Below are 13627 nucleotides of genomic sequence, written 5' to 3'. Positions count from 1 at the left end.
ACTTTGTACAGTTAGTTGTACAGTTAGTTTTTTCCAATAGAGATATAAAATGTTGAAAACTAAAGAGAAAACAGCAAATTAGCCTTTACAGTTGGATGGGTTTCTTTCAAAAGTGATAAAACAGGGAAATCGCAAATAAACAGGTTTCAGATAAGGAATTTTAAAATTGAAATAAAATCCTCAATAGTGTCCAAAACATGTAGGGAACACCTTCAAAAAGTTTTAACATTTGGTACCATGATATGACAAACTTTATTGGTTTTATTTGCTTTCAGTTCGAAATCAACATCTATTAAGTCTTTAATCAAAAATAAAAGGCTGTTATCCTTCATATTCATCGTCCTTTAGATCATAATCCGATAGTTTTCTTTATCAACAGAAATGATTATGTTTCACGTGAGTGCAACAAGATCTTTCCAAATATTTGAAATATAATCTTAGATGTCCTCAGCAGGGTTTTAAAGCATCATACACATTTTACAACCTTCTCAACCGTCACACACATGTTAAACTCTGATTTTAACTTAGATTTTATCAAAAGAAAAGTTATTTCTATGAGAGACACTTCCATGCATTAGTGGTGTGGATTCAAACGGACAGACCACAATCAAAGCAGCTTTCAGTGTAGTCCTGAGACAAGCACGGCAGCATTTGGTGACAAAGTATCTGAGAAAGTTCGGATTGCTTCAGTAAATTCAACTCTCAGTGTTATATTCTACAGATATATTCATAGAGAAGGCATCTGACATGAAGAAGCTTTTCAAGACCGACATCAAGTTGCCTACATAATGATAACACTGTGAACCAAATAAAAAAAATCAGGGAACAATAGAGTAAAGAAGAACAGATACCCGCATGCACTGGTACATCAAGGTTTGTTTCTGAAGGGAAAAGTATTATAGGGAAATTATTTAATTCTTTATTTAATCTGGCTGTGAGAAATACACATAGTGATAAGTCATTGTTTCTACAAGTCTTCCCCACCACATTGGCTAGGCACAATGGTCAAAGATTCGCATTCTGGCATTAGTAGGCAACGCCACATTCTGAGCATCACAATTTGAATAAATTCTAGAAGAGGGTGCGGGAAAATTACTAGTCTTGGCAAAGTCCTGATTTGGTTAATTAATCCTTTTCATTTCATGCAATCTAATTTCTGAAACATACAGTAAATATTGACATCTGCAGTCAATCCGATAGGAAAAACAATGAACAATTGCAATTAAGGCATACACAAGAAGCTGGTGAGTCTTGCGACAAGCACTGCACCTGGCAGGACGCTTTGCATGCATCTGTAGTGGATGCTGCAGATTTGAATAGATCCAGAACCCCCTCAAAACACACCATGGGGCTCCTCCTAGTGGTCAAGGATTTCACTTCCTGATAGGAGTCTCAGCAAACCATGTAACATGAGTCACATCTCACCCCAAAAATCGAACAAAAAATACTTTTATATTTTTATAGTATGTTTTTTTAAAATCCCTAAATAAAACAGTATTGCATGTATTTTTTCAGGTTATGATTTCCTATTTTAAAATAATACAATTCTTAATGTAGACCAAAATAATCACTTTAAAACATTCTGGAGTGAAATATGTTTTTGACAGGTTTTGTGAGATTCAACCTTTCATTCTGGTTTCATTTTCTTATAATATATAAAATGTAATTTATTCTTTATTCTACCTGTACGTTTCTCTGTTTATTTTGTGACTGTGTATATTAATATGGGTATATAATTACAGCCTGAGGAAGAAAGCACGATAAATACGAGTGATACAGATAAAGATGTGACCTTTGTGCCATTCTTATCTCATCCTCCTGAATGAGCTCATTTATACTCCTCCACATTGTGATTAAGTAATAAAGATACTAATGGAATTCTACATTTCTTGAGTCCCTGACTCGATAACAGTCCATCGAAGAATAAGATTAAGCTTGGTTCTTTTCTCCTAAATATTTCAAAACCGCTACTCGGAATGACAAAAGCAAAACTCTAATTATTAATTTTGTCTAAACACAGTTGATTGTAATTTGCATAGAAATATTTCCATAAAAACACTGAGATCATCCCGATTGTTTTTCAAAGGGCCTTACATGTCCAGTAGTACTTGTGGAAGGTCTCACCAGCGACCAATACTGGATTCTCATGAACAGCAAGAGCTCTTTTTATATATTTTGTGACAAATCCATATCAAGGCTGGAAATAGTTTGATAGAAATGAATTCATAGGAATGTGCTGACATATTGTCTCTTTTGCCAGAGATTGCTACTTCTTTTGCTAATTAAAAGGGAAACTATCATAAAAAAGCTTCAGGAACCCAGAGATGATGTGAAAGTCGAAGACAGCTTGATCTCATGCTGAAAAGGGTCTTGAGTACAAGTATACTTAGCATACGTTAGTATATCAAGGATGCTAGACTGATTTCTGTCAGCTGCTGAAAGGAACCAAAAAGTTTTTTTTATTTTTAATAGTCCATTTTGGCATTTTCTGAGTCTGTGATTCTTTACACATGTAAGCTGGTGTTTGCTGTAGTCTCTTTGTGTTTGCATGAGTGTGAGATCAGACCAGTGTGCCTGGTGTGGGTCTGTCAGTACTGCTGTCTTTAAGTGTCATGTCCTGCATCTTAGATGAAAAGGTCTCTTGGTACAGAGAAAGCTCCATCGACCTGTAAGTGATGAGAAAGAAGAGGCCACAAAATCAGATAACATTGAAGAAAAGCAAATATATTTATATAGAACAATGAATTAGAGTATCCACAAACATAAGCAGCTCAGCTACTGTATAGTTAACACTGAAAATAATAGGAAATGTTTTTTAAACCGTACAAAATCTGCATAATAGATTGATTTCTGAAGGGTCATGTGACACTAAAGACTGGAGTAATGATGTAAAACAGTTCTTGTAAATTGCAATAATATTTCACAATATTTTCAATATTGTACATTTAATGTGGGCTTATTGAGCATAAAATCTTAAAAAGCCTTTAAAAACCTTACCAACGCCAAACATTTGAATAGTAATGTATATAATAAATATAAAATATTTAAAATGTTAATTTAATGTTACTTTAAATATATACTGTTGTTTATTGGTAATTCTTGTTCAAGGATCACATGACACTGAGGACTGAAGCCATCATGGGAATACTTATATTTATTTTATTTTATTTTTCCTGTGACAACTCCAGTGTATTAAAAAAAAAAAACTGTTATTTTTTTTTTTATTAGTTTATTAAAATAGAAAACAGGTTATGTTAAATGTCAATAATATTTCACAATAATATTTCAAATATTTAAATATAAAATAATCAAAAGGTTAATTTAATAACATACTATTGTTTATTCAAAGTATATTATTATTAATTACTGTTCATTCAAAGTATTGTGATGAAAATTGCATTACAAAATGTATTAGTATATGCAGAAAAGAAATATATAATAACATAATATCTAATGTACTAATTAATTAATACAAATGTATTAATGTACACTACCAGTCAAAAGTTTTTGAACATTATTCATGTTTCTTTTAAAGATGTCTCTTCTACTCACCAAGCCTGCATTTATTTGATCCAAAGTAAAGAAAAGGAGTAATATTCTGAAATATTTTTACTATTTAAAATAACTGTTTTCTAATTTGTAATTTATTTATTTATTATTTGTAATGGATTCCTGTGATTTCAAAGCTGAATTTACAGCAAAAAAAAAAATTATTATTCTTATTATGTTGAAAGGAGTATCATTTTTTCAGGTTTCTTTGATGAATAGAATGTTTAGAAGAGCAGCATTTATCTGAAACGGAAATCTTTTGTCACATTATAAATGTCTTTATCATCACTTTTGATCAATTTAAAGCATGCTTGGTAAATAAAAGTATTAACTTGTATATAACGCCCCCCCTCCCAAAAAAAAATAAAAAATTATACTGACTCCAAACTTTTTATTTCAGATAAATACTGATCTTTGGATCTTTCTATTCATCAAAGAATCCTGATAATTGATAATAATAATACAAAATTATTGAGCCATGTTTAGCATTGTGGAAATCAGCATATTAGAATGTTTTCTAAAGGATCATGTGACACTGAAGACTGGAGGAATGATAATTAAAATTCAGCTTTGTTCACAGGAATATATTATATTTTAAAATTCATTAAAATAAAACATTTAAATAGTAAAAATATTTCACAATATTACAGCTTTTGCTTTACTTTGCATCAAATAAATGCAGGCTTGGTGAGTAGAAGAGATGTCTTTAGAAAAACATTTGACACACACACACACACACATTTTAAAATTTATATGACTTTTTTTACTTTATGCATGTGGATTTTAAAACAGTCAGCAATTACCTGCCATGTAGAGGGTGTCCATGAAACGTGGCCGACTGGGGGATCTGTGGATAGGACGTGTCTGTTTGGAAGGACTGTGGCTGGTGTTTGAGCGGCGGATGATGCTGTGAATTGTGCAGAGAGGATGTGGTACGCCTGCGCTGAGTCTGATTCCCCTCTTTTCCCTTTCCTCCATTGGCCGTCTGTCCCAGCGCATTCCTCAGATACCAGTCTCTCAAACCCTCCAGAGCCAGAGCCTTGTGCAGGCTGCGCGTGGGGTCGTCGGGGGTCGTGGGTGCGGAGGAGTCGAGAGGGTAATGGGGCAGTCTGTGGAGGTGGTCCATCTGCTGGTTATGCGTTGCATTAATGGCAGTACCGTTGGAGGTGGAGGTTTCGTTGTAGGCAGAGAGCAGGATGGACTCTTGCTGGTGCTGCTGTAAGGGAACGAATGGGCCGCAGGATTTGGTGCGTGACACTTTGACCCTCCGTGGTTCGCCAGGTTTCCCTCTCAGCATCAGAGGGCTGTAGGCCGGAGGGCCGTTGCCCAGGATAAGCTGCTGTGATTGGGGAATACCATTCCTGTAGGGAGGCGGAGCAGCATTGGGACCGTCGGGCCACGGCCGGGATTTTGCATTACTTTGCACCTGCAGTCTTTGTTGTTGCTGAGCTTGCATCTTCTGCTGCTTTCCCAAAACATAATCCATGAGGATCTCACTGTAACCGACACCTCCGCTCGTTCCTCGACCTCCTGCGGCCGAGCGAACGCGGGCTAGCTCGGCGTGCCCGTTTACCTGCCGCTCGGGGCTGCTCCGCTGCGCCTGTTTTAAAGTTGTGTCCATGATGGCTTCCGAGCTCTTGTACGGGCCGTTCCGTACTGGCATGCCTGACCTTCGACCTCCGTCCTCCGCTGCGGTGCCGTGCCGGTCGAGTAATGTCTCGGAGCTATTGCTACGTCTGTGCCCTTGCTCGTAGGACCCTGAGGACGACCCCTCCTGAGACTGCAGAGGCACCTGATGGGACGCCTCGGGATTGTCTGACCACTGCTTCACAGCAGCAGTGCCGCTAGATGATTCTGACCTAAGAAATTTAAATTAATACAATTTATCACACTTCAAAATGTAACACATTTATTTATGCATTAAATGAATCAGAATTGACAAGAAACACCGTTATTAATTGTATGTATTTCTAACTGTAATGTTGTCCTTGCTTACTGGGTTTTTGTAGAGCACTTCTGTTGTATCAAACTGTATTTATTTAAATTGATCAAAAGTGACAGTAAAGACATGTTAGTAAAGACATAACGTTACCGGTTTTCATTTATAATGTCAGTAATAAATTATAATATAATGTTAATTTTTATAATGTTTGAAAAAGATTTATATTTCAAATAAATGCTGTTCTTTTCGATTTTCTATTTATCAAATAATTCAGCTTTGCCATCACAGAATAAATGACATTTTAAAATATATTGGAAATAGAAAAGGATTCTTTTAAATTTCACAATATTACTGTTTTTATTGTATTAAGAGACTTTCGAAACTTTCGAAAAACAATATGAATGGTAGTGCACATTTATAAAGCAACAGAACAGCAAAAACAAAACTCATTCTTACATGCTGCTAGAGTTTAATATTTTGAGTTAGGGGGTTGGTAAAATCAGTAGTAAATGAAGCAGCAAAACAATCACTCACACTCACCCTCATGTTGCTCCAAACCTGTAGGAATTTCTTTGTTCTGTGGAACATAAAAGAAAATATCTGAAAGAATGCTGGTTACCAAACAATTTCAGTTCTGAATGACTTCCACTGGACTAAAAATACAATGGAAGTCAATGGGAACCAACATTCTTCCAAATACTGTACCTTCTTTTGTGTTCTACAGAACAAAGAAATGAATACGACATGAGGGTGAGCAAATAATGACTGACTTTTCTTTTTTCGATGGACTATGTGACGCACTGATCAAGTGCCAGCCACACAATGCATCAGTGTATATGCTGATAGCAGTGTCTCCCAGCACTCTCTGTACGTGTAATTAAATTGAGTAGGAAATAATGGGGCTTTACACTTAACCTCCTTAGACATCCATTATTTCATTACACATTATTGCAAATAAGTAATTTAATCAAAATGTTTGTGCCATTATCAATTCAGTGCTTTTAACTACACTATAAACCATTAGCCAAGAGTCTACTCGGCATTGCACACATCAGCTTGAACGCTGACTCAGATCAGTGGTGTAACATATGTTTGTGTATGTGTGTTTTGCGCATTTGTAACCTGATGTGCACTCCTGTTATTCCATTGCGGGACAGGAGCGGAGTTGCTGGGACACTTCTACCTTCCAGATTTGACACACTTCTTGGAAGAGAGTGACTCGGGCTGGGGGAAAAATACAAGTAAAGTTTTCTTGTTATGAATCTAGCACACCATTAACAAACCTGGAGTGTTGTTATATGGTGATGAAGACCATTTTATAAAACTGATGATGAAATAATGTTGTAGTCTTATTATTTAAAAATAAAAATCACATTATATTATGATCACAGTAGTCACAACTGAAGTGGTTACAGTTTCTAATAAAGTCTTTTAGCTTAAAACAACAAATTCGAAAAACGTACAAATCAAAACTTAAAATCTGCAGAAAATTTGCTCAAAATCATCGCCATCTCAGATGGCCAGACAGTGTTTTTTTTTCTCATTATTTATCATTAAGCGTTACAATGTAGCATTACATCACTTGTTTGCTGGTCCACCAAATGATACAATGACCCAATAGGTGCCGTCAGAATGAGAGTCCAAACAGAGGATTAAAAACATCACAATAATCCACACAACTCCAGTCCATCAAATATCGGCTTATGAAGTGAAATGTTTGTCATGTGGATTATTGTGATGTTTTTATCAGCTCTTTGGACTCTCGTTTTGACGGCACCCATTCACTGCAGAGCATTCATTGGTGAGCAAGTGATGGAATGCTACATTTCTCCAAATCTTGGATGGCCTGAGGGTGAGTACATGTTCAGCAAATTTTCTTTTTTGGGTGAATTACTCCTTTACTACTTAAATGTCATTGAGTGGTATATTGCCTTTATTCTAGAATCAGGTTTTAATTACACGCTACTTAAAAGGTTTTTCATCTAAATGAGGTGATTTCAGGCCAGCTAATCAATGCTGATTCACCATCAAGTGGAAAAACAGCTGTTTCTACTTTCTCAAGCTGAGCTTGAAAGCAAATTGTGCTGAGTGTGTACCTGGCGGAGCTGGCCACAGAGTTACGGCGTGTTTTCATCTCGTAATAGATATCCACAGGGGAGAGTTTTCGAGAAATCCTGTTGTCTGGGCTCCCCGAGACCAGCCGGGGCTGTGCGGGCGACAGGCCGTCAGAGGCGTCTTCTGATGGAGAGAGAAAGAGACTTTTGAGACTGAGGTTTAGAGAGAAGCATGCTTTCTACTTCACAGAAAAAAATACACTTCAGACTTCAAAGTTGTGGGTCAGTAAGATTTTTGAAAGCAGTTTTTATGCCTGCATTTGTTTGATCAAAAATACAGAATATTGTCAAGTATTCTTACAATTTAAAAGATTTAGGTTTTCTATTTGAATATATTACAAAATGTAATTTATTTCTGTGATGCAAAGATACATTTTCTTCAGTGTCAGATATCATTCTCATATGCTGAGTTTTTGCTCAAGAAACATTTATTATTATTATTATCAATACTGAAAATGGTTGAAACACTGTGTGTGTATTATATATATATATATATATATATATATATATATATATATATATATTAGAAATCTGAAAGTTCAAAGGAGCAGCAGTTACTTGAAATAGAAATCCTTACTGATCAATTTAGTGTCCTTTCTGAATAAAATTATTACATTTCGAACAGTATATAATAAAGAAGATGTTGTCATTTCATTGCATTAAAATAACAGAACAAACCCAGTGTGATCTGTGCTCAAACGCTGCACAAACCATATTTGTGCTATATTTCTTTATGAATAAAAGAAACTTTGTTTGATATTTTTCATGTGTCTAAGTAAATATATTTTGGGGCCACTGAAAATACACAAGTGCTTTTAAAAGAGAGTGCTTATGTATCAATTACAGCCTAAATTCATAGTTATAATGCTACAACAAGGACAAAGAGTGACTTGATCACTATATTAACAATTTTGTTTTCTCTCTATTACAGGTTTATATTTCAAATAAGTGCTGATCTTTTGAACTTTCTATACATCAAAGAAATTATCTTTGCATCATTAATGACAATTTAAAATATATTTATATTTTTATATATATATGATTTTTTATTATAATAATATTTCACAATATTACTGTATTTTACCCTATTTCTTTGTTATTTGTAGTGATGTTGTTTTTAAACTTTCTCTATACATCAAAGAAATAATCTTTGCATCATTAATGACAATTTAAAATATATTAAAAATAAATCCGTTTTTTATTATAATAAAATTTCACAATATTACTGTGTTTTACCCCTATTTTGTTGTTATTTGTAGTGATGCAATAAAACACAACACTTCTTGATCAAAAACTGAGAGAGAAAGAGAGAGCGAGAGCGCGAGAGAATGTTTGAGAATCAGAAATGCCATAGGGAGCGGATTAGTTCAGTGAGTGTTAATAACAGGCTTTTGACTCATTGATGTGAAGACTCTAATGACCCCCGCGGGTCTCTCCGTCCACTCAACTCATCCTGCTATTGTAATAGTGCTTCTATCTCAGTCTCTCGAATTCATTATCCTGCTAATGTAACACGCTGATCCGTCCATAACTCACCAGTGTCCTGATTGGTGGAATCAGACGTGGAGCTGCTCTCGGACTTCACCGTGTTATCTGAGGACACAAACATTTACACACTGTGTAACTCAACTGATACACACATTACATGTGGATACATAAACACACTGTGTTGGCTCCAATGCTGCTGAGAATGGAGGAGGTTATATTGTTGTTATATTGTAACATTGTTTTATGTCACTATATGTTTTAGGTTTACCTCAAATCTAAAAGCAATGTTTTTGTAAATAATTTCTATAATCATATTTATATTTCTAAAACTGTGGAAATATTTATGCATTTCATTTCATTCATGATTTACTTATAAACAATTTCTATATACAATTGTGGAAACACTTACTTAGCCTTTTTTTGCGGTTACAGTTAGTAGTTATTAAAGTCTACAGTTTGTCTAATGTTATTTTGTTTATATTTATTATTAATATTTGAAATTGCTTTTATTTTTATATTTCTGTTTTAGTAATTTTGTTGTGTGTGTTTGTCATTTCTATAGTTTTTTTGTTTAAATAAATCTATATAGTTTAATTGTCTATATAGTTTTTAATCAATTAATTATTTTAATTTAGTTTTACATATTTTAGTCCATCAAGAAATCCTGCCTTGACAACAAGCTAAAATCAGTTTAAGATTTTTGTGTTGTATTTTACTTCAGTTAAAGTTTATTTTATTTCACATAAGAGGTTTTTTGTGTCCTCTTAAGGTGAAAAAAACATGGTAACTATAGTTAAACCATGGTAACCACAAATTAACCATGATTTTACAACAATATACCATGGTATTTTGCTCCGAAGTTGCAATCTGAATCAAAAGATTCACAAACCCGCTCTGCAGTTTTTTTCATTCTAAATTAAGTTATTCGCGCTCCGGACTCAAAAAATTCCGTTATGAATCAAAAGATTTGTGAACCTGCTCCAAAGTTCCATTCTAAAACAAATGATTAGTGATCCATGCTTCGTAGTCCAAGATCTTAATAATGATTCGCAAACCACAATCGCGAATAATTTAATGTATGATTTGCAAATCCGCTCCAGAGCTTTGATCCAAATCAAATGATTTGTGAAACAAACTTTGAAGTCCCGATCTGAAACTTTTGTTAAAGCTATAGTTTAATTGATTCAGTGTTTCAAAAGCTCCGTTTTGCTTATGACTGACTATACTTGTTCGTTTTTTTTTTTTAATTACAAGCATGTTGCAATTCAAAAATCAATGAACTTAAATGAATGGAAAATTAAGTGATAGTCAATGTAAAAAGAGCAAATGGGGAAAGCAGAAGAAAACAAAAACAGCATAATAACAGAGTTTAGAGGTAAACTGAACTGTGCAGTTATTTTAACCACTTCGGCCCATGTATTAAATGTGCATCCTTGAAAGTGTGCAGTTTTTCTAGCGTATTTCTTTAACTCCTAAGGTAAATGTCAATGATATGAACCTATTAAAGATGTGTCCAAAAATTACAACAATGGTTACATTCACATATATTTCATTGTTTTAATCAAGGGTTTACTTGGGACAATTTAGTAGCTGGATATTGGTAGGACATGTCCCTAGCATCCCTAGTAAAATCTGTCTTATTCTTATCCAGACAGCTACATAAAACTTTTTGTGTTTTATTTTTCACTGAACCTGCATCATAATTATTGTAATAATGGCCGGAAAACAGGCTGGTTCCTCAACACTTCCTCTTACCACAACCAACACATCTCTCGTGTCTCATTTAAAGGTTGACTGTTTAACAGTTTGGCACACATGAGAAAAACGCTCTTCTAAATTTATAACCAACTATGCAAAACACATTAAAGTGTTCCCCCAGTCCAGAGCCAGACCACCAGCTTGACACTAAATTGCCCTGATCCACGTAAACCACTATATTCCCAAAGTCTAATCACATGAGTTTAGAATATAAAGAATATTTGTGAGCTTTAATAATGTTCTCTTTAATCTGATCTTGATCTGTAGACGCTTCAGTATCACAGTATGATGTCAGTTTATCTTAACCTTTTTACAGCTGGGTTTGCTCAGTTTGTCCATGGACTAAACACTACTTTTGGGCTGAGACCAAACATTGATTTGTCAAATAATTGAGCAGCTAGTTGAATGAAACATTTAAAAGTGTTTAACAAGTTTAATGACCAAAAAAACAATCCACAATAAGCTTTAAACTTTTTTTTTGTAGTATTATTATACTGTCAACTCAAAATATCACTGCCACAAAGCTGGGATCTATTTTTTTTTTAAAGGAATTAAAACTTTTATTTAGCAAGGAGGCATTAAATTGAGCAAAGTGACAGTAAAGACATTTATTATGTTACAAAAGATTTATAATAGAATAATATAGACTAGAGTAATGATGCTGAAAATTCCGCTTTGCATCACAGAAATAATTTACATTCTACAATATAATAAAATCAAAATACTTATTTTATATTCTAATATTATTTCATAATATCACTGTTTTTACTGTATTTATTTTATAAATACATGCAGCCTTCTTTCAAAAGCCTTTGAACGGAAGTGTAAATATATACATAAATAAAATAATCCAAAAAGTACATTTTTGCCATGAAATGGTGTTCAGCTCATCTGTATAATCTTGAAACGCACCTGTGTGGCATCCTCTATGAACCGTGCGTTTGCTGTGAGGAGGATGCGGCTCTGAATCGACGTGCCTGCGGAGGGCGCCGCTGAACAGAGTTTTCTTTGTCTTGCGCTGAGAGACGTCCTCTTCCTGAGCCAGCACAAACATTGAGCAACTTGTGATATTTATCTATCACGTATCTGATATCAAATAAGTGGCCACCCGTATCATCTCAAATGCACACACCTCATTTTTGGTGTTGTGTTTGGACCCGCTGCGGGACAGACCAGCCCTGCGCCGCACATGAGGGAGCTTCTCTCCGGTTTCCAGAGCATATTCATGAGGAGCTTCACCTGTCAACTCCTGACAAAAGAAATGAAAAACAAACATGAACAAGTTAGTAGAAGTTATTTTTTCATTAAAACTATTTCATTTTTATTTATAATATTTAAAAGCAGACATATCCACTTTTGTAGAATATTATAATAATCAGTCAAGTTTTCAAACCAAAAAATGTCAATAATTAAATTTTCATGCTTAGAATTTTTCTCCCTTAGAATGAATTGCTGCTATATCGTATGAACAAGCTCTGTTATGATTGGCTAACATTTTTCCATATGAAACGAATTATGATTTCTTGTAAGTTGCTGAATACTAAACATAATAGTGCACAAACTGTTGTGCATACGTTATTGTAATGCTGTTAGCAGCTGTTCTTCAGCTTAATATTCATAAATGGTCTTGAGAGGGAGTTGTGACTGTGTCACATGTACATTATAATAATAATTATTATTATAAAAGATCATTTTAATAATGATATTAAAATAAAAAAACACATGCTGTGTTAAACCAGCATTTGAAAAGCCAAGCTTGTTGAAACAGAAGTATGAGCAAAGATTAGCTGGGCATGTGGCGGCATCACATGACCTGGCAGCTCACCGATGTGTGGTTCGCCAGTGACACCATAGAGAAATACAAAGTGTATCATGTCAAGTTTCTTGTTCTTGTTCTTTATAATAATAGCAAGTTCTGAGAAACTACTTAATTTCTTTTTCGACACTGACCGCCTCCTGCAGACACACGCGTTTGAGTTCTGCTATTCGAGTGTTGAGCAGCGACTGCAGACTCCTCCGGCGCTCCTGCAGCTCCACCATCCGCTCCGCACGCTGCTTACTGTCCATAGCGGCCTGCAGCTCTGGAAAAACACACACGTTATGTGATATCTCACTGAAGGGACCTCAAATCCACTTGTTTTAAAGTTTTTTAAAAGGGCCTCTTCTGCTCACCAAGGCTGCATTTATTTGATCAAATCATATTTGGTATATGTACAAACAATATATGGTATATAGTAAAAACAATACAAATTTAAAATACAAGAAAATAACAGTTTTCCATTTGAATGTATTTTAAAATGCAATTTATTGCTGTGATGCAAAGCTGAATTTTCAGCATCATTACGCTTCAATATTCTTCAGTTTAACATGATCCTTACTGACCTCAAACTTTTGAACTGTGGTGTGCAGGATCTAATTTTGAATAGCAATTAAAGATAAATAAGTAAATGAATAAAATATTTTCCTATATTTTCCGACTGTCAGGATTGTCTTAAAAAAACAAACTAAAACTAAGTATTTTAAGTAGTTCTTAAAATATTTAATTATTTCAATTCTTGCCAGGAAATCATGCATAACTGAGAAAAACATGAAAAACATTTTGGATAAGTCTTGGCCTTTTTCCATGTAAAATATTTAAAAGGTACATTTCTGCAACACTTGCTTCACCAAATGGCCAATGCGAACTGCAGTTTTCAACTTAATAATGTTTAGTTCCTTCACAAAAATGTCCTTTTCTTACAAAACACACAAAATGTCAGACTAACAATTTACAAAG

The 13627-nt window shown here is 34.4% G+C and overlaps 1 protein-coding gene across 1 annotated transcript; it reads right to left on the bottom strand.

Moving 5' to 3' along the window:
- LOC113086939 (coiled-coil domain-containing protein 120-like) lies at positions 1 to 13440 on the bottom strand. Its single transcript, XM_026255531.1, has 8 exons — positions 12802 to 13440; positions 11984 to 12100; positions 11764 to 11887; positions 9142 to 9198; positions 7588 to 7729; positions 6614 to 6715; positions 4353 to 5408; positions 1 to 2666 (listed from the first exon to the last, which is right to left on the bottom strand). The coding sequence occupies exons 1-8, from the start codon at positions 12916 to 12918 to the stop codon at positions 2561 to 2563; spliced, it is 1821 nt and encodes a 606-aa protein (XP_026111316.1). The 5' UTR covers positions 12919 to 13440; the 3' UTR covers positions 1 to 2560.
- Positions 13441 to 13627: the final 187 nt, after the last annotated feature.

Source organism: Carassius auratus, unplaced genomic scaffold (genome assembly GCF_003368295.1).
Source record: "Carassius auratus strain Wakin unplaced genomic scaffold, ASM336829v1 scaf_tig00044254, whole genome shotgun sequence".
In the NCBI taxonomy this organism is placed as follows: Eukaryota; Metazoa; Chordata; class Actinopteri; order Cypriniformes; family Cyprinidae; genus Carassius; species Carassius auratus.
Note: the sequence above shows the minus strand (reverse complement) of the source record. Positions and strands in the feature narration are given on the sequence as shown.

Bases quoted from the DNA above. Each gene is read 5' to 3' on its own strand.
- LOC113086939 (XM_026255531.1), bottom strand. From the start codon at position 12,918: ATGGACAGTAAGCAGCGTGCGGAGCGGATGGTGGAGCTGCAGGAGCGC. The intron at 12,101-12,801 runs GTCAGTGTCGAA...TTCTTTTGTCAG, and splicing joins GCGTGTGTCTGCAGGAGGCG to GAGTTGACAGGTGAAGCTCC. The intron at 11,888-11,983 runs GTGTGTGCATTT...GTGCTGGCTCAG, and splicing joins AACACAACACCAAAAATGAG to GAAGAGGACGTCTCTCAGCG.